Source organism: Pelecanus crispus, chromosome 9 (genome assembly GCF_030463565.1).
Source record: "Pelecanus crispus isolate bPelCri1 chromosome 9, bPelCri1.pri, whole genome shotgun sequence".
Taxonomy (NCBI): Eukaryota; Metazoa; Chordata; class Aves; order Pelecaniformes; family Pelecanidae; genus Pelecanus; species Pelecanus crispus.
Window position 1 is genome coordinate 6466395 of NC_134651.1, and position 21476 is coordinate 6487870.

The 21476-nt window shown below is 44.6% G+C and overlaps 2 protein-coding genes across 4 annotated transcripts in view; both read right to left on the reverse strand.

The window, feature by feature from the left end:
- The window catches only part of EIF5A2 (eukaryotic translation initiation factor 5A2), a 472944-nt gene that overhangs the window by 450406 nt on the left and 1062 nt on the right, over positions 1–21476 (reverse strand). Inside the window, exons 2-4 of one of the 3 annotated variants that reach the window (XR_012831310.1) lie at positions 20785–20889; positions 19019–19150; positions 15608–18335 (exon numbers count right to left, since the gene is read on the reverse strand). Coding sequence is in view for 1 of the 3 variants with exons in the window: in XM_075716659.1 (XP_075572774.1) it covers positions 18276–18335; positions 19019–19150; positions 20785–20889 (297 nt within the window). In the remaining 2 variants the exon portion in view is untranslated. Of the gene's footprint in view, positions 1–14066; positions 18336–19018; positions 19151–20784; positions 20890–21476 lie in introns of those variants that run through there. The other 2 variants (XR_012831311.1, XM_075716659.1) reach the window with 2 other exon arrangements.
- On the reverse strand, positions 11510–13855 carry RPL22L1 (ribosomal protein L22 like 1). Its single transcript, XM_075716753.1, has 4 exons — positions 13846–13855; positions 13420–13512; positions 12885–13006; positions 11510–12095 (listed from the first exon to the last, which is right to left on the reverse strand). The coding sequence occupies exons 1-4, from the start codon at positions 13852–13854 to the stop codon at positions 11951–11953; spliced, it is 369 nt and encodes a 122-aa protein (XP_075572868.1). The 5' UTR covers position 13855; the 3' UTR covers positions 11510–11950.

The window sequence follows — 21476 nt, forward strand, 5'->3', positions numbered from 1 at the left end:
CCTTGCCTCCTCTTCATCCCCCGGAGCCACCTTGGGAAGGCTCCTGTGTCTGCTGGGTGCTTAAAATTTTAGGAAAAATATTAATTTCCAATCAGCGACATAAACTGCCCAGGGAAATAGATATGGGAGGAAACCTCCCCAAAATATGTAAATGTTTCATCACAATTGAGGAGTTTCCAAGGAATGTTTTGATTTTAGTTAATTGGCCAAGAAATAGTCTGCCAACAATTCCCCCCAGCTCTTGGTCCTGGAGATCCATCGTTTGCTTCTGGGCTGTGCTAATCTGCTTTCTCATAAATGCAATACTTCTGGGCAGCTACTTCAGCAAGTGGGTTGGAGCATCCCATCAGCTTTTTCTCAGTGAGCATTTTGCTCGGATCTAGACTACGAGTTTCCAACTTCACTTGGGATCTACCTTTACCATATCTCATCTCTTCCACATGATTCTGGTTTTTAAAGGCTTAGCATAAAGTAATTGTGGTTCTGCTTGTGTCAGTCTGGGCTGTCACGGTTCATAGACCAACGTCCCGTGATGTGGATGCTAAATGGCATCCTAGCTCTATGTCTCACCTGCCTATTGTTTTCACTCAGCTGTTATTTTTGCATCTGCAATGAATCAAACTGTGATCTCATTAATAGTAGGGTCTTGAAGCATTTTAGCTTCCATATTTGGGCTTCAAGGTATAGTAAACAATACCTAGATGGTGAAATCAATGCACTTCCTTAGAAATAGGAGCAAAGGAAGAATCTGAAAGTACAACTGGAAGTGCATATGCATACCAACATGTTAATTCTTGAAGTTAGTTGAGAAAAATACCCAGGGAAATGTAAAATTGGTTATGGATAACGCATGCAGCTAAAAAAGTATATTGTGCATGTCTGGAATATTGTGCACCAACTAGGCAAGTAGCTCTTTTCTGCAATCCTGGATTCACCTCAGAACTTTTAATTACTAAACTCAAATTTCAAATTATTTGTGAGGCAGTGTTACAGAACCTAAGATAACCCTGCTGTGTGCAACCCAGCGGGACACCTGCCTGGTGAGCTGTATGCACTCCCAGCCATGGCTCTGCACCACGTGGATGCTGCAAGAGGTGCAATAACATCTAAAACTCATAGAGCTGGTTGTTAAAGGAACAAGAAGAGCCTTCAGTGGTTACTTAGGTCAGGACAGGTCGGCACAGCCTTGCAAGCTTCTTTCCTTGCATGCCCACGTGCCTTGGTTTTAATCCAAGCACTTGCTGCAGGGGTCAGTTCAGCGTTTTCCCCAGGCACCACGCGTGGACATTTGCATGGCATTCATCGTACCGCTCCTTGTTGCAAGACCTGGATCTTTTCCCTGGCTTTTCATTTTATTGTTAAAAGTCTAGAATGATCAGTCATGAGGGATGCTTAAAACCCGGGCAGGCAGCTGGCACTGGTTTCCTAGCCAAGGACCTTGTCCCTCTGCTCTGACTCTCTGGCACGTGGTCAGGTGGAGCTGAGCACAGATCATGTTCCTGTGGTACTTTACATAGAGACTCTGCCATAAGGCATGAGCCTTATTATTATAGTTTATTTGTAGGCCAGTTCAAGTTAAAATGAAAAAAATGTTCCAAATTATCATCAAATTCCAAGTATCTGCATCAATCAATCCATTTTGGAATGTACCATCCACCGTCTGAGTTGCAATTGCAGGTGAACACGCCATGGGAAACTTGGGCATCTTTCTGTGCTCATTGGCAAGACATTGTTGCACCCATGCACTTTCCAGCTGACACTTAGGATCCAAAAAAGGAGAGAAATTTTCATTTAGGTTGATCAAGCCCTAGTTTTTTAGTACCGATCTACCCAATCCACCTTTTTACTTGAGAATAACCAATTTGATGGTAATGCCTCTTGGCCAGTGCAGGGAGCTTCCTGGTGCATGTGCTGTTATTACAAACGATATTTTATTGCTGGCCTAACCTCTGCTCTTCGTGGTTTCATTTTGCTGGGCTGATTTCGTATCATTCCTGCACATTTCAAACTCACCCTGTGTTTTTGGTAGATTTGATAGCAGAACATGAGTGCAGCTGTGCTCAGCTGGACCCAAGTGTCACAGTCAGTATCTCATCTCCATCAGTGTCCTGGTGTGACCTGAAACAGTATTTTGGTGGAGCTGAGTAGCAACGTGAGTGAGGACAAGGTGTCCTGGATCTCAGCTGCTGGTGGGTCCAAGCCTGGACCATCAGCCCACGGCTGCTGCTGCCCATCCAGGCTGGAGCCGGGCGACTTGGGTCAGCTCCTGCCTGCAGTGGGGGGTCCTGGGCAGGACACGCCTGCAGCTATTTGGGGCAAAATGTGATCTTCTCCCTTGATCTTCCCCCTGTGCAGCTGAGATGGAGTTTGCTGCTGCATTTTACATTTTGCAGGTGAGCTCTCCTGTTTTTCATACCCTGACATGAGCAATGGATTGGGTACGTTGTCACACCCCGGGGAAGGTTTATGAAAAATGAGTGCAGTGTTGCTTAACCTCTACTTCTAGGTTCAGATAAACACTCGTGCAGCGAATTTCAAATTAAAAGATAAACCACAGAGCTGTCCCAAATACCGAGGTAAGTAATGAATTAACAGTCCTTGTTGCCTCATATGGACTGCCCGTTGCAAGTCCGCAAGTGCATTGCTTTGATATCATTCACTCAAGCATTTCGACAACTAACACTTGCTCCACGGGTTGTTTGTGACCAGTTCACCACCAGCTTGCTTGGTTTGCAGCCCAGACCCGGGTTACGCTGCTCAGCGTGGGCAGCCAGCCCTGCTGCCCCTGCCCTGGCTTCCAGCAAGGCATTTTCCTGCAAACCAGCACGTCCTCAAGCACTGCGCCTTAAACCTTGGTGGCTCGGGGAGCTGTCTGGTAAGGAGAAGAGCAATGGGCAAACTGGGGGGGACCTTACCTGCACCCCCATGTTCACTCATCCCTCCGTCAGTCCGATCCTAGTCTAAGATCAGCACTTACGCTGCAAACGCTGCTCATATCTTCCCTCTTTCCCCAGGGCAGAGTAATGGTGCCGGCTGTACCTGCCCTGGAGGACTCAGTTTTTGAGCTCATATCTGTAAGGTCCATTTGCAAAACTATCTTGGGGAGGTTGGCACAGGAATGCTGTTTGTTTTAAAGGAAATTAGGCGTCCCAGCTGCTTCTGGGGCTTAGCAAAGCTCAGTATAACACACATAAATATTTTTATAATCATCATGACCATTTTTACTTTGCTGCATACAACATGAGGGACCCAAAGGAATTAGGCAAGAGACAGCAATAACTTCTCAACGAGCAAGCAGATCTCTCCACATGCCCTTTCTGCACTGGGTCCCAGCAATCCCACCCAGGCAAAGAGCATCTGAGCTGCAGGGAGGGAGGCAGCCCATGCTGCACACCCCTCCCAGGGCACCCCTGCTAATGGCATCGCTTTGTAAGGAGCTTCAGAGAAGCCCCCCCAAAAAATGTGCTGGAACAAAAGCTGGGGTTTTTTTGCCTGGTTTCTGATTTCATGGGCTTTCTTGATTTTTTTGATCACTGGGCTGATGTTAGAAACAGGCTCCTGCTAAAGGTGAGCAGAAAAGTTGTGGCTTTATATCACAATCTCTGCAGTTTGTTTTCCCAACAGATAATTCTGCACCTGCAAAAACATTGGTCGCTTTGTGCCTCTTTATTATGTTTGAGGGGAAAGGAAAAGAGCTCTCCTGAGCTCCCCAGGGTGGGTTTGAAGGTCAGAAGTCGGTGAGAAAAAGCAGATTTCCTCTGCCTGCTAACCTCCAAGTGCATATGGCTTGTCCTGGACCCAAGACGCCTCCAAACTCCAGCTGTGGTGCTCAAGATTGCCACCAAATACACGGTTATACTTCTATGGCCACAGCGTGTAATTGTGGTGATACTCTGACAGCGTTTGGAGCCGTGTGCTGGCTCAGCACTCATTGCAAGCTCGAATGCAGTGCAATTGCTGCTGTCATCCCTGTCCTCTGAGAGGCACTTTCCCTGGGGATTATACATATAATATACATCTATGTCTATATATTTTATTTATACATTATCTATATAATTTTATATATTATATTTCATTCTAAATAATAGCTATTATATATATAATTATATAAAATATATATGTGGTTTTTATATAGCTGTGCCATGGTCACGCTCATGACCTATGCCCAGTGCTAGGTTCTGCGCACGCACTTGGGCTTGGATTGATCCTGCGCAAAAACTAATTAATTGAGGGCTTTTTTCCCTCCAAAGAATCAAGTGGGCTGCAGCAGGTGCGAGGTGGGCGAACCGACCCATTTTATGCCTGAATTGGGGCACTCGTTTTAATTCTCCTTGAAGGAATGGACGCGCTTTTGCCCATGGAGCAGGAGCAGAGAGCCGCAGTGGAGGCAGCAGCGCTCAGGCAGCTCTCCCTCCTCTGCTCACCCCTCCTTCCCTGGGAGAGCAGCGCTCACCGTTGCTTCCGAACACGCCTGCTTTATTTGGCTCCATCTTCTGCTGGAATGGCAGATATACTCCTGCTTTTGTATAACTGCATGCCTGGCAATCACTGGTGTTTGGAGAAATAACTGGACACGTTTATGGTAGGAAAGGAATCTAGCCAGGGTTATTGAACACACAGATACCAGCTCCGGCTTGGAAAGTCCCTAAATACGAGCTGCTGCAATCTGGTGGGTACAGCTGATGCTGATCCTATTCCTGACCCCCGCTGAAGGGAGGACACTGGGCTCCAGGACCTTCAATCACACCCACTACAGCTTTTTCCATGTATTTAGCTTAAAACTTCAGCCCTTGGCGTCACACAGTTTCCTGCAACTTTCGTTTAAAAAGCTAATTATTTTTTAACTCTTCTGCTAAGAAGAGTTGGGAAATACTACTTCTTAAACTGCAGAAGAGTAAAAAATAGTTTGTTATTCAACCTCACGTCTTTTAAGCCAATACCACAAATTTTGGTGCCCTTCTGTGTTTCTCGACCACTTTGTTGCTGCAGCACTGCTACCAAAGACCTCCTGGCACGGAGCTGTAACCTGTCAGCCGGGTCAGCGGGGGCTGGCAGGCCTGAAAGCAAACACTGGGGCGATTTAAAATTAATAGCAAAGCTGGCATAATGAGGGGGCTCCTGTCTTTGGGTTTCCTTGGTATTTTTCAGCTCCGACATAGTTTCTCACAGGAACACCCACGTGGCAGTGCACCCGTCACCTCCAGAAGGTTGATGCTCCCTGGGATGCTCTACAGCAGTGTCCCCAGTCCTGCATTCCTGAGGTTATGCAGAGAAAAGAAGACTTGCTCCCCGCTGCCAGCGTAGACCCATCTGCCCCAAAACCTGCACGGGTGGGGAAAGGTGGGTCGTTGGAGCGTGCGGTGGGTGCTGCACAGCCAAGAGCCATGGCAGGAGCCTCCGGCTTTGGGCTTCGCACTGATCACCCTGCTTGAGCTGCCCCTCGCTGACCACCCACAGGCTCTGCAAGTCATTTCTGCCAGCCCCACACCGTGCCCCATCGCAGCTGGGTGCCATGGAGAGGGTCTTTACCCCACGCCGGGGGTCTCAGCATCCCAGGCTGGGGCAGGAGAAAGAGCCCTGAAACAGCTGCTGGGGAGAAGCACGGAAGCTCTACAGCTCCCAGCCCACTGCATCAGCAAAAACTACCCCATCACAGGGCTGTTATCTTCCAACAGTGTAAATATTTTCTAAATGAGCTGGCAGGAGGAGGATTGATGAATGCACTTTTGCTGGAAAATGTTACCAAGCTGAGAACAGGGATGGCTGAACACCCCCTTATCCCTTACCTGTCCTGGCCGGGAGCGGGGGGCAGCTGGGAGCTCCCCCTCCGGAGCCAGCAGCAGCACTGCACCCAGAAGCATCTTGCCCTTCGGCATCAAACCAAAGCATTTTAGTTATTTGCTTTCAATTCTGTTGTTTGTGCACCTTGCTGTATTGATTATTCAGCGCCATCTTTCTTCTCCCTGCCCCATGTGCCAGCGATTAAGAAGGTGCTCGTGCCTTTGTTGGCTTTGGCACCCGAGGTTGGGCTCAGAGCATCCCACCAGCGCACGGGGAACATCAATGCCACTGTGTGGGCAAGGGGCTGCTGAAAAAAAAAATGCCTGATGTCCCACGTTCCCATTTAAAATCCCTACCAAAACCCCAAACCTGATGGCAAGAACATTATAACAAAACTGAGACTTAAATCTTGCTTAATAGTTGCTGTTGTGGGGAGGGGGTGTTTGAACTGTCTTATCAAGTTAAAGTACTTAATAAAAAAAAGATCTGTTAATAGAATATTAAAGCATTTTGCTCTTAATTGCTCATTTAAATCCAGCATGGATGGACAGCAATGGAAAATCTTTCCCAGCTGGTGGCTCTTTGGTACTTGGTGAATTTATCAGCCCCTAGAACAAAGGAATTTGGGGACAAAAATCTGCTAAGGGCAGTTTCCAGGCCCAGACGGGTCATGGAAACCCCCACCACCACCCCTCAACCCCCTCCCTGAGGGCTTCACAGGATCCTGCTTGAAGGGTGTTCAGGGCATGTTTCAGCCACTTGGCCCAGTTATCCCCGGGCCACTCCTCCCACCGACGGTTTGTGCTCTGCAAAAGCATTGCTCTCAAGCAGCAGCTTTAGCAAGAGTTCGGACTCGAAGGGCAGCCGCTGTGCCAAGGCAAGCCTGAAAGCGGTTCTATACCAGTCTCCTACCAAAAATGTACATGCCATGAGAATTTAGCTATTCATGTGTCCATGGGGCAGCTGTGACAGGCTCTTCCACGTCTTCAACCTTGGGGTCTTCCTCCAACGTGTCTCCGGGAGCTTCCTTGGTGCCTCTGACTTACTCCTTGTTTCTCCTTCTCCTGGCTTTGGTGACACTGTGTTGAGTTATGGCTTCTGCGCCTATGAATCTCTTCTCTGTTGCTCAGCGAGCGGTCCTTGCGACAGGCATCAGCAGGAATAAAGTCTTAACCCACTAAAGGGACTCACAGCCCCTTGCTCGTGGGATTGAGATCGTGCCAGGACACTTCACCCGACATAGGTTAAAGTCCACGGGACAAAGACTCTACTTTCAATATCAAACATACCCATATAAAATAAACAATATTTTATTGCCCTGCGTGGGAAGCATGGGCTGTGAGAATTCGTAACGACAGTGGGAAGGTGGAAAATGCCTCCAAAGGCCATGGATGCCCACCTCGCTGCCCACCTTCCTGCTGCCGCGGGATGCAGGGCACCATCCCGGGGCATCGGCAGGAAAACCACTCGCTTCCATGTGGTCCGAGCACTTTTCAAACTAATTTTTGTGTGCTGCTGTGAGGGCTGATGGAATGGGGCTGGTTGGGGACCCGGGGCACTGCGATGGGACGGGGCGAGGTGGAAACCCGATGGGGCAACACCACATGGGCTGGACCCGGAGGCATTCGATCCCTTCTGATCTGCCCGATAAGAAATCTTCATTTTGTTTTTGTCTTTCAAAAGAAACAACAATTTTTCCTTATTTTTGTCTGTATTTGGTGTAAGCAGATCACTCCCATTTCCTGCTCTTGGGTCCATTGAAGCTATTATCGAGTATTTATTTTCCCATGGGCCACTCTGTTTCCAATTACTTTGTGCTGATGTTACGTGAAAATGTCGAGTCTGTGTCTCCTTTGATACCTGCCACATGCCGGATCTATTGGCAGTGCCCCAACACATTTTTCAGATATGTCCTGCTATTATTTACCTCTTTATTTCTCATCTTACTACTTTTGGGTATATGATAAAGCTGTTTTCTGATGGGGCTGTGGGCCAGGAGGGCAAGCAGACAGGAAGCATACGGATACGCGAGGCCATTTAGAAGCAACTTTTACTAGCAGTGGTCACGATTGGCAAAATCCTGTGGGTTTTGTCGTTCTTTTTTTTAAATAGAAGACAGAGTTTTGCTGCAGTAGAGGCGATAAGAGACTGATGGTGCAGAAATATAGTATCTCTGTATGCTCACACATAAATAGCCTACGTAGTGCTGCTACTGCTGCTCTGGCAACAGCCGCATAGCTCTTGTGCTTATAAATCTCTGTTTCTGGTTGGTTTTTTTTTTTTTTTTTATTTGCCAGACATTGAAATTTTCCATGTGTGGGAGGTCTCTCATAAATTGATTTTATTTGGAGGAGAGCAGCAAAAACCTGTTTTGAGAAGTGAAGGGGAGAAACATTTACTGGAAAATGAAAGTGGGGGAGAATATATATTAAAAATATTACGATCTAAAAATATTAATAATTTAATATTTTATATTTATATATTTATATAATTTTTAATATATGTGTGTGTTTTTCTATACAAAATTTTGGCTATATTAAAGCCTTGTAAGCATTATGGTGGATTGCCCTCCTGAGCCCCAACCTCAGAGGCGCTGGCCCTGGCCCATCTGCCGCACTACCAGTGCAATCAGTGCTTTGCAGAGATTATTCCTCTTTCCAAATTAAACTTCTGGCTTGATGAACCGGGGCTCTCAGCTGGGTGGAGGCAAAGCGGCGCTCCCGAAGCACTCACTCCTGCTGGATTTTGTGCTTATCCCTTCTGGAAATCCCAAAGCCCCCTGAGCATTGGCTGAGACCTGAGCACGTTACAGGGGAGCCATGGGGACCAAACCTGGCAGCAGCCCCGGTCACCTGCCAAATTTTCCTGCTGTGGGTGCATTGTTTTTCCCCAGCAGCTTTATCGCCGGGCTGACGCAGGAGCGCGCGTCTCTGCCGCTCGAGGAGAGCCCGTCCCTCCCTCGAGCAGGGCTTTTCTGGGCTCTTGTCCAGCACTAAATATGGAAAAATTCCGACAATCAATCCTGTCCGTTTTCAAGCTGTTGGGGATCTTTTAACTTTCAAAACAAAGATGAACGGAACTGGTTATTTTACAGCAGATTCTAGTTGGGAAAAAACCCAATTGCCATGCCAGGTGCCCTGATGAAGGTACCTGGCAGCTCCTGGCACAGCAGAGCTGCCGTCTTAGTGAGTCAGAGAAACGCTGACCTGTGGCTTTTAAAAAAAAGCTCGCTTCAATTCTGATCGGGATAATTTGCATTAATTACCTTATGTGAACAGTAACAGGCTGTTTCCTGCCAGCCACCTGCATTACACCTGGCCTCTTCAGCTGTGAAGTATGTGAAATATGAAAGAATCACCCTTTTTCGGAAGCTTTGTCTGAGGTCAGCTTCTCATCTGTGTTCTCCAGCTATTTTTCTCCATGAAACTTTATCAATCTTACTGTAAACACTCCATTTAAATGTAAAGCCCCCTCTTTGACGTTTCTACATGTAACACGCATATATATTGACCAGCGGGGTTAGCTCAGTTGGTTAGAGCATGGTGCTAATAACGCCAAGTTGACAGGTTCAATCCCTGCTCACTGCGGGGGGGGTTGGGCTCGATGATCTCTCAAGGTCCCTTCCAACCCAAAGCATTCTATGATTCTATGATATACACACTCTGACCGATCCCGCTGGCCCGATAAAGCTCGTAACTGCACGAGCGAGCTGTAACAGCCTGCACGCCCTGAAGAGCGGAGCTGGATGGGAGGCTCTGGGTACGGCCAGCAGGGCTTGGGCAGCAATGCAGGGATAAACCAAAAATTTTTGGCTGGTACCTAAAGGGAAGAAATTTTTTCTGAAATATATTTAGGAAATATAACAGGAAATATTTGAATATTTAAGCATTTAGGAAATTTGTATTTGTCCAGCACTCTAGAGCCACACTTGCCAGAAGTTTGGAATTTTGTTTTTTCAGAGTTTAACATGTTTTCGAGCATCGGGGAAAGGAATTCCCAGACTCCATCCTCACTGCAGTGAAGCTCAGCGAGTGACACAACTCACACAAGCACTTTGGCAGTTTTCCTCCAGACCCAGCTATGAAATAAGTTGCTTTGCTTGAAATCCTAGGCCTTGTTTTCCTAACTTTTGCCTAACGACAATCTTTATCTGCCAGGCTATACAGCTACACACGTAGCTGCCAGCCAGCTTTAAAAGGAACGATAAGGCTCCGATAGCATTTGCGCTTGTTCCATTTAATCAGAAGAGTTTTGTTGTGTCAGCCTAGCGTAAAGGATGTACTGTCACATAAAAGCGCAACTCTGAAAACACAGGTAGGGATGTGTTTTGAAATGCAACTGTTAGCCGTGCCTGTGGCTTAACTTAGTGCAGCAAAGACAACAGACCAGAGGTCTCCAAATATTTGCAGCTTTACTGTGAAAACCAACGTTGCTCGCTCGACACAGTATGAACTACCAATACTGTAACTACTTTAAGAAAGCATTGGCAACCTTTTTGGATTTCCAGGAAAGAACCCAGCCACCTTTTTTGTTGCTTCAAAACTGCCTGGTTTTTCTCAAACAGGAAATTCCAGGGCAGCACTCTGGCATTATCCAGTGCCCTAGATCAGGGGGCTTCAGGTGTTTTTAAGTTGTTTCCACAGCAGCACATAAAGCTCAACATACACGAGGCAGGAAAGAATCCTTAACCTGCCAGTTGGTTACACACGCTGCTCCCTTCCTTTTGCTAGTTCTGAAAGAGCAAAATGAAACAAATCCAGAAGGCAGAGAGTACACAGGTAGCTGTTGTTCTGCTGCTGCTTCCCCTCATCTCCCTGGGCCGCGCTTCGGGAACAGCAGCTCGAGCAAACCAGGAAACAACAAATGAGACCCCCAAGGCTGCCAACAACCTTCCTCTCCCCTTCTGCACTTTTCGTTTAGATTTAGGTAGCACAAGCGGGCATCACGCCACCGTTAATGCGTCGCTTTGTGTTTGGCAACTCTCTTAATAGTCTGTTCAGGAGGTTTGCCAGCAAAAACAATGCTGAAATAATAATAAAAAAAAATCACCAGGAAATGAAACAATTCAGTAGGCATGCTTCAGCCTAAACTGGCAATTTGTTCAAGCACAAAGAGTTCAATATTGGAGCCTGCATGCATCCCTGTTTTATGATATTTAAAAAAATAAGGAACTACTAATTCAAGAGTTCACCATTGCACTGGAACCTGAGAGTAATTATTCTAATTAATCACATGCAGAGTATACTACCGGCTTGATAGAATACAATACCGAAATGCATATGCGTGCAATAGTTACTGCAACTGCAGGCTCACAAACACCACTTTTTCCATAGCAAAAACTAATCAACTTTCTCTTGGTATTACATGAACAAAAGAAGTAGTTTATAGGATCTGGACTGATTCATGTTTCAATGAAGAACCTGCCACTTGTACTAAAGAAAGACTTATATTAGAGAAATAATCCCCGAAGTCAACTACAAGAACCATAAAATACACCATCATAAAAGTGGAAACATCTGTATGGATTTAATGGGATTCGGTCACTGTCAACATCTCACTGCTTCCTAGATGCTGGCAATCAGATTTGCCTCTACCTCCTTACTTGTCAGTTTAATATAAACCTGGCTAACAAATCTTTATTTTTTATACTCCGGTTTGACTTGTGCTTATATACAGGAATACTACAACCAATTAATGATTTCGATAAATCACACCGAAATAAAATCTCTTTTAAAATACAGAAGCCTGGTTTTTAACTAAAATAATTAAAAGTAAACTTTTATTAAATATTTTATCATTATCTCCACATAAATGAGCAAAGGAGCTGGTACTTGTAGTCACAAAACGCTCTAGCGTTATTTGTAAAAATATAATTAAGCGCTGACGTAACTGTCCTACATAGGTACTGGGCGAAGGGCTCGGTTCTTTTCTACTTGGACTTTCACTGATGCTGTGTTGAACAGCTCTGGTTTCTAGTGATGGAAGGAAAACTGCAATACAAATGATTCCCCATGATGGTTTTCAATTAGAATTTAAGAAAAAGGCTAGAAAACTAACTATGCTCTGTCAAACAGGGTACAAAATCTTTATTCACCAATAAGTTAAGTGTTCTTATAAATAGATGTTCTAGTCTTTTGTACACTGTACTGAGCGTAAAGCTAAGCTTCAGTTATTCCTCAGACTCTGATCCTTCTTCATCTTGGCTGATTTGGAAGTAGCGTAGCTCGTACGTCTCCTTGTCAGATGCAACGACACGAAGCCAGTCACGCAGATTGTTCTTCTTGAGGTACTTCTTTGTGAGGTATTTTAGGTACCTTAAAAACAGTAATTATACGTTAGAACCTTCTCATTTAACAACCCATACTGCTGTCTGCACTCCACCCAAGACAAAGCCCTAGCAGGGCAACAACACGCTAATTATATCCAGGAATAAAAAACTGTCATATATAACAGAGAAATGAAAGTGTATTTTTATTCCAGATACATAAGAATGTATTATTTGATGCTTTTTGACTACATAGCGCAATGCCAGTAACTCAAAAGCATTGAGAAGTGGTGCTAAACCTCAGTCCAACACAACAGATACTGGTGCACCTGCATCAGCAAAACGAAGCGGGGAATGGAGGGAAGGAACTGTACCTCTAACCAGTGCGCTTATCTCTTGCATGCCCCAACGCACGAAGCGGTTTAAGGCTTCATTTGACTGAAGGGGTCCTTTTGCAACAACACGGATTGCGTGCACATGCGTTTTAATACAACCAATTAAGTAATAAAACAGCCACCTGTGACGTGAATTCAGTACAACTTCTAAAAGCACCTCTTTCCTTGATATGCTTCTAACAACCCTAGATAAAGCATCTCTGTATTACTATGTTTATACTAGAGGAAACATGAATTTGCAATCAAGCCCCGTGTTTCAAAAAGCAGGTTTTTAAATTCTAATATTATAAATTTGCTTGAACTGCATCTTTTACTAGCATTTATAAACGCTATGAAGGTTAGCACCAACACCTTCTCTGTACATGTCAGAAGCGTGTCACGTTCAACATATGACCGTTCAAAATCCACTATCACAAGCACAACAGAAGGAAACCTATGCTGACCTTTTAGAAAATTGTTTCTCAGATGTCACCGTGATCTTGTTCTTCAGACGTTCAATGTGAACGGTGTTGCCCAAGTTTCCAGTTTTTCCATTGACCTTAACCTTCTCCTTTAGGAACTGTTCCTGTTTCAACATTAAAGAAGTAGAACACTAGGGAATGGTGCCCTAGGTATGAACTAGGGAAGGGACCCTAGTCATATAGCAGTATTAAAAATCACCGTTTACTTATGTCCTGATAGCAAGTATTTACAATGCAGTAAGATTCTACAGTGTGTAATTAAAAAAAAAAAAAAAATCACCCCCGCACTAAAGCAGGATTCAATTTAAAGTAGTTCTATTCATGGATAGGTATGAACCATCTTGTCTATAAAAGACATCTGAACCCAAGAAACTTTCAAAAAGTGCTGATAATTTAAAGAACAGCTGGTGATTTTTCTAGTTGAAAATGTAACTTTTCAGTTGTAATTCAGTTGTGGTACCGTACTAAGGCTGTTGTTATACTACACACGAGAAGTATGAGCAAAACCACGACTTACAAAATTCCCAGAATCAAAAATTCCATCTTCCACAGGATGGGTCAAGTCAAGGCAAAACTTCCAGGTTGACTTTTTAGATTTTCTGTCCTTTTGCTAAAACAACCAAAAAAGCCCCAGCATTAATAATCACAACCCACACCCGAAAAAAACATTTATTAGAGCGAAGGAAGGGGACACAGCGGAGAGGTCCACCGTGGCGGCGGGCGCCGGCCCCGGCCGACACCGCCTGGAGAGCGATGCTCACTGCAGCCAGCTCGGCCAGGCCCCGGCCCCGGGCGGCCGCCACCCACTCGAGGCCCGCTCGGGGGGGAGGCCCGCTCGTCACCGGTGGCGGGAAGGCCGCCAGCTCCCCCGACCCTCGCCGCGGCCCTCACCGCGCCCCCCGCCCCTCCGCGGGGCTGCCGCGGCCCGCGGCCCCGGACTCACCGGCGCCATGCTCCCGGCCCTGCCGCTCTGCAGAAAGAGAACCACGCCGCGCACGCCGCGCTTTTATACCCCGGCGGTGACGCCATCACGCAAGCGCGCGGGGCGGGGCAGCGCGCCTGCGCGGCCAGGGGCACGCTGGGAGGCGGGGGCGCTGCCGGCCGCCATGTTTTCCCCGAGGCACAGAGAGGCACCACACGTTTCTAGCATGAATGAGTCACCTTTTTATTTAACTTTATTGTCTGATTTTTATTTCTGTTGGACAGGAACGCAAGCGTTTCTCTTGCTCTCGTACAAGTGGCAGGCCGCACCGCGCTAGCGGTGAAGTGTTTCTCCTCTGGGAAGCTGAGGGTGCTGACTGACCGCAGGGAACCCATCGCCTGGAGAACAGCCTGTCCCCACCGCAGCCACAGTCGGGGTTGGAGCTTGCAGATCCACTCAACAACCGCACCGAAGCGTTAAAAGGCTCTCCAGCGGTCCCTGTAATCTTAACCAGCACTCAGCTCCCCACAGCAGTGACATCTTTATTATTTCTGAAGCAAAAACACACATTTACATCTTCCCCCCAGACACAATCGTTCGCATGGTATTGAAAACAATACAGCTTCCAAAGCAGATAGGCGTTTGAACCACGAGGAGGGCTACCGTGCCCAGTTCACATGAGTTACAGGGTTTGGTTTTTTTGCTATGATTGGTAAAATGAGTCATTGCCATCATTCCTCTTTCTCCTGCATTTTTGAAAGCCAGACCAAACAACAGTTACACTTACAATATACAGCACAGGACAACCGAGAATAGGGGTTTTCTGCGATACAGCGCTACACAGCAAACATTCCGTTTCAAGTTCACAAACCAAGTTACTCTCAGATGCCAAAATACTGTAGGGCCAGGCTGCAGATACTGGAGAGACTTCTGGTGCTCTCTGTACCGTGCTGAACAACGCTCCACCACGCTCCCACCACAACGCCTCCAGGATCTACGCCTTCGTTAACATTCTCAGTGTATAAGTGAGATACTCAAAAATATCCTTAACAAGGTCTTTTTTTATTTTTTTTTCCTGAAGTTTAGTTCTACTGTAACAAACTACATTCTAATTACTCAACCAAAAAAAAGTGGGATTTATTGAATTTTGAATTCTGTGAGACTGACCTGCAGTAACCATAAGAGTTTGAACTGTCAACAAATTTGACATCTTTACAGATTATGTAAAATTACCTGTATTGTGAAACTACAGACTGTGCACCATTTCTGGGTACATTGTGGATTAGAAAAACCTGCAAGAAGCTTGAAAGCAGTTACATTAAAACAATGAAATTCAGCTAACTTAAAAAAAAACCAGCCCTGAGAACATGGCTCAACTAGCAAGAGCCTAGTTGAAAAACCACCATTATAAGCAAAAATTAGAAGGATCTATGGAAATCTTAAAGTACTATTTGCCAACATTTGAGGCAGGAAACACTGCAGTCTTTCCAATTCTGTAAAGTAGTCAGAGAAACTCAATGAATTGGAGCCATAAAAAAAATGCATTATTTGGAGTGGAAATCTTTTCTTCACCTCCTAGTTTTCACAGCCTTTACTCTAAGCAATTGCATCAGCTATTAGAAGTTTATACTTTTAGGTTTTGACACAATTTAAGTGTTAAGACAGTACTACAGAACAAGTACATTGGTAAGATTTGTTTTAAAGTAAAGCTATGAGAGGAGAATTTCCCTAAGCATTTGGTTAGGGATCTTAAAACTACACATCTGTATGGACTATTGATCACAAAGTTTGCTGCAAACAATTCTGACACTAAACTGAAACATCTTTCTTTGGAAAAAAAATGCCTCAAATACATGTTCTAATTTAGAAGCAACTTTTAACCTTACTGAAACTTGGAGATTATGCTTAAGACTCATGCTTATGTATTACCTATGGGAAACTTCATGCATGACGAGCCAATGCTCTGCACTTCCATAGTGTTCGAAGTGCTTCACAAAAGACAACTAAGTATATAAGAGCAAACCTATAGTGAAGTACTTAATCATTTAAATCTTGCAGAACTGAAGGTTGCAAAAGGACATCCCTACATCCCAAGGAAGGCTCTTCCAGCAAGCTGGAGGTCATAACATCTCTCTCTTGAGATTGCTGTAGTACCTGAAAACTCCAGTCAGGACCCCACCTATAGGAACAGGACAAAAACCAGCCCTCGTCCCAGAGACCTTACAGTCTAAATAAATGCTTAGGTTGTGGGCCCGTGGCATCAAATACCTGTCTTCCAGCAAGGTTGTCAGAGGACAGACAGGCACCTACAGCACTACCAGAACAAGGACAAATCCAAGTCTTGCCATTTTCAAGCACATTAGGAGCACTCGTAACACGGCGATAGCGTTGGAACGTGCATTAGTTTGACATAGCGACCTATGACTTCCCATTTGACGTCACACGGCTCAGCTTGCTGTCAAGACCATCATCAATGGTTTCAGTCACCTCCAAAGCCAACAAAGCCTGTCTTTCAGGTGCCAGTTCGATGGAGAGGCAGAAAGGAGCATAGTGCAGACTAGCTTGAACTATTAAGCATGCACTTCACAACTACTCGGAATGCGTTTCAATCTCTTGCATCTACAGCTTTTTATAAAAGCAGTTTTGCCATTTCACTCAAGGCGCTATTTATAGAGTTCACCTGTGATGTGTATTGTGCTAGGCAAGAGCATGTGGCAGCATCCTACTTCTGCCAGGTGTCCCAGGTAACTGTGCTTTATTACCAGTGTATATTTATTGCTGTCTTTACCTTCACTGCACTGCTCTCCCTGTCATGAGAAGTCTATGGAAAATGCGTGGTTTTGCCATCTATGTTAGACCTCCAAGATTTGCTAAGCCCTGCCACAGTATGTACAAGGGCAGTTCGGGACAGTTGCCATGAGCCCTTTGGGGATTACAGAGTACATACTATTAAGATGAAAACATTTTAAGCAGTTAACAGCAGCGTTAAGTCTGCCTCTCGCTGCCAACAGAGTGTGAATTGTGCGTGCTGTCCAGGGCAGCGTGCCACATGTTTACAAGTTGTCTTCCATTAGCCAACAGCCACTGAAGCTTAAGGCAAGTTCATGGAACAATTTATCAGCTGTGAAGAGAGGTCTTAGCCAGAGACTAAGGAAGTTTCCCACTCATGAAGAGTCACCGAGTCTTAGAACTCAAGTTGAATGCCTTAAACAGGAGCAGGCTGGTTATTCTTCCATGACTAGTTCTGTGAAGCATTGTGTTTGCCTGTCAAGCTGCTAAATAGTTAGAGGCATGCATGCGTGTTTCAATGACTCAGAACTCCCTTGGAGAGGAGCTAGCTTTCGTAACTATGTAGCAATTTATTTACTTTTATAGTTAAGCCATGGTTGTTCAGTATTGTCTGTCAAGTCTATATTTTGAAAATACAATAGGTTTTTTTATTTTTTTTTTAAAAAGAATCACATGCATTTAGTTTAGGCTTAATGCTACAGTTTGTCCCACTTTTTGAAAAACCTGTAGTCCCTGTGCTACAAAAATATGGCCTGAACCTGAAGGTTAAAACCTAAAGCTGGAAGCACTGCAACAGATTCCCATGGAGTTTGTCACCCTTTTATAGTTTAAGATAAATACAATAAAGGAAAGCAATTGAACTGCATTTTTCTATTTTATTTTTCAAGTCTGACAAAGGCCTCGAGTGAAAGTCTATAGCTTTAACGTCCATTCTCACCTTTGTGTCCCCTTGACCTGTCTATGTCTTATCTACCCAATATTCCAACTGCCTGCCTAAACCACAGGTAGGCTTTGACACCATTTTATCATTACAATAAGCCAACAAGTTGGCAAAGAAGAATAGAGGTAATACAGTTAAGTTGCACATGGCCACTGGGGCTTGGTCAAGCCAGCTGGCATTTTTGATCACTTGAGTTTCTTGGTCTAAAAGTTGCGATTGGCACCTACAGTTCTGCAAGAGTCCCAATCCACAAAATACTTAAGCTTTAAAAAAAAAAAAAAATGCTACTTTTATTGTCAGTTCTACCTAAACATGTCAAGAAAAATACTATTTGTGCTCTAGGTCACTTTATAATCCTAGATACCTACCAGCTTATCTAAAAGCCCCTGAATACTGTATTTTGTCTGTTCATACAGACAAACACTGTTTTGCTCAAGCAAATAAAAATATATCCACTAGTAACACCTGATTGGTTTCTTAGATCCATAGCTGAAACCCACAGGAATGTTAAAATAGTTACAATTAAGGAATTAAAATCTCAGTGATTTTGAAAACTGCCAGTTAGCCTGCAACACTAATCCAGAATCCAGCACTGCATTTTAACAATTCAAAAAAGAAATGAGGTTGCTTGTGAAGGCCAGAGCTTTGGTGACAATAAGAACCAAATTTATAGATCTGTGGTTTGTCCAGACCTGAGCAGCTGCCCGAGCCTGGCGATCCTCTATTTGCAAGGCTTTATGGCTACAGCACATTCTTCATTCATTGCACTTATGACGGATATCTGGAAGAAGAGACAGATAGGTGAGCTCCAACCCATGCCAGAGGAAGCGCTCCTAGAAGTTACAGACTTTCACATTTTAATATCTATCCCATCTCTCTTGAGAAGAAAAAAAGGAAGTTGAAGCTGGCAAAATTCACTCCTCAGAAGAATTTCCACAACATCTGCCCTTCCCACTGATTTGCTCTTGTGCTGCCTTCTCTTTGCCATATTGCCTTGGCTGGCAGCTTGAGGTTTGTACAACAGAAGTCAACGAACAAGCTCCTGCAATAGAGCCAAACTAGCCACTGGCATGGCCCAGTATAGATTACAGTCTGCAGAGCTACTTGCAGACAGGTTTGCTAACATAGCAAATTAGACTACGCCCACTACATCACAAAACCCTACCCTTGGTCCCGATTAAGATAGCCTGGAGGCTCCAATCCACACTGTGTGGACAGCACTGTCAGGTCTTATCTAGACATTTGAGACACACCCAGATCACCTTACTGTCAACTGAGCCGGGCTTCAGTGCCATACTGAGCGCTCCAGTACAAAAGTCCTTCTACATCTCAAAGGCCCGATTCCCGTGCTTCTAACCCGCTCTTCACAGAGAGATACAAATGGTCAATACCAGAGTAAGACTTCTTCATTGTATAATCAAATGGAATTAACCATAACTCTTCTCGTCTGCCCTCTATACTTACCTGCACATCTTCATTGGCATTGAATTTTCCTTCTATTTCTTTGCCAAGATCCCCTTCTGGCAGCTTTAGATCCTCACGAACTTCACCACTTTCTGTCAGCAGGGAGAGGTACCCATCCTGAATACCTATCAGCTGTGAAGAGAAGTTCACTTTTAGGAAGTTTAACACCCGAAGTCACTAGTATGCAGTAGCTGAAGATAAGCAGAAGGCAGTGAACTCCACCTATTACATTCATTCTTTAGTACTGTGTTTGTAATAGTTCAGAACCTAATTTACATTCATTCTTTAGTACTGTGTTTGTAATAGTTAAGAACCTAATTTAAGTCAATTTTTAACAAGTTTGGAGGGCTGAGAATTAGGGCAACTGTAGCAAAAGTCAGTCTGCTCTCAAGAACTGCCAGAACGCTGCTGGTTACTTGCTAGTATGTGGGGCACTGCAAAACCCATCCTTGTGATTTAGAAAATGTACTGCTTCCAGGTCACTGGTTCAGCTTTTTACATCTGTGAATCAGAAACAGTAACTGGAATGGTGTTCATGGAACAGCATTGCTTTTATGAAGTGTACAATGTACACAGCGGTTGAACTGTACACTTCCATACCTTCATTTGTACAATGAGATACTATCATTTACATGAGAGGCTAATGAATACATTAGGGAACATCCACCAAGCCCTGGACCACTTTCATAATGCTGTTTTCAGCCTAACCGAAAGCCTGAGCTAAAGGGAACAGCTATTTTGACAGATCAGGTTAGGGAACTTGGAACACGTAACAGTAAGCCTAAAGGGCAGCCCTAACAATTCTGATGCACAGCAAGAATTTCAGTACCAACAAGGACCCAAGAACACAAGAGAAAGATCACCAAGATAACATTAAGAATCTCCTAGGAGGTCTGAGCCCTAAGACAGGCTAGCCACACTTAATTGAAACAGCGTCAGCTGTCCCAAAGAGCTGCTAACACTCTGAACTTTGGCTTTGTCAAGCAATTGCAGCTTTCCAACTGATGTGGATGTATCAGTTCCTGGCCAGAACTACTCCCAACACAGTGGGAAGATAGCCGACATGGTACAACTCAGAATCTGAATTGTGCTGCTTTTAGGAGCTCACTATCCATATCACAGAAGCCATTACAAAAGTCACAGAAACCTGCCAAGTTCTCTCCGTACATACATTTCAGAGCAGAGCTCAGGAGCACCAAAATTACTTGAGCTCAACTAAAGCCAACTTCCACACAAGGAGCAGAAAGCACTGTAGCAATTTAGAACTGGCATCAGATTCAGTTTAAGACCGTCTTGTTGATTCATCTACCCTATGTAAGGGTGAAATTATAAATGACAATATATGCTTAGATTCAAATTTACTTGAAGTGAGATCCTGATTATCCTTTAACTAATAATAACTTGCAGCAGGGATAACCTCTCTCCAGATTCTAAAGGATGCCAGTATCACAACGAATAAAGTGACCTTACAACAGGAGCTAGAAAAAAACAGTGTTCTGAATTATGTCTGTTACCTGTCATCTCTAAACACTGCCACTGTAACATGAGGTTGTTAGTACAGTAAGGAGGTCTCCATCAGGGAGCTCCGACAGTTTTAACAATTCAGTAAATGCTACGAGTTCAGCAACGTCATGGCTGGACAGGCAAGTTCCACACATTCTGACAACAGTACTTTATTGAGAGGCAAGTTTGGGGATGAAGAGAGTTTACATGTGGTATTATAAAGCTTCTTGATGTGTGGAAGGACACAGTGACCATTAACTCACCTGGTAATCATTCCTCTTGATATTTGGAACATCCATGTTATGAGTTGATGGGCAAATATCTTCATATTTTTTGCCAGTGAAGATATCGATACCAACCAAGTGGACCTGTCAGAATAAAAAAAAAAAAAAACCCACAAAACCATCAGTTATTGTTGGTCCTAGAGAAGCAAGATGCCGTTGCCATCGGTATTGCTGGTTCCACACAGTTTTCCAAAAGATCACATGCAGTATCACGTGTAATCCTTTGCTTGCGGTATGAAAGCAGCCCAAGCACTGAGAGAAGGCCTCTCACACTCTTTCATAGCACACTATAAAAATGCTACAGGAGAAAAAAGATCAGCCACTGTTATCTTCCATAGCCGCCTGAGGTTTTATAGCAGCAAGCTAGAGCTCAGAGCATGCAGAGGTTAAGAAAAGGTTTCCTTCAAGTTCTAGGTGTTCTAAGAAACACAACGGTGTCGGTGACAATGTGAAGGTTAAGGGGAAAAGAAGAGGCGGTCATGTGCAGAGATTAAAGTGGCTCCCACCTCCCTTTATGCCAGCAACAGCTGTCCACTGCAGCTAGCGCTTCAGTTTCATAGCCTGCTCTTCTCAGGTCCTTTCACTCTCACAACTGTTCCAGTATTTAGGAGAACTGGAACTGCCTAATAAAACAAGCCATAAAAAAAGCAAGGGGAAGGAGAAAGGAAAAA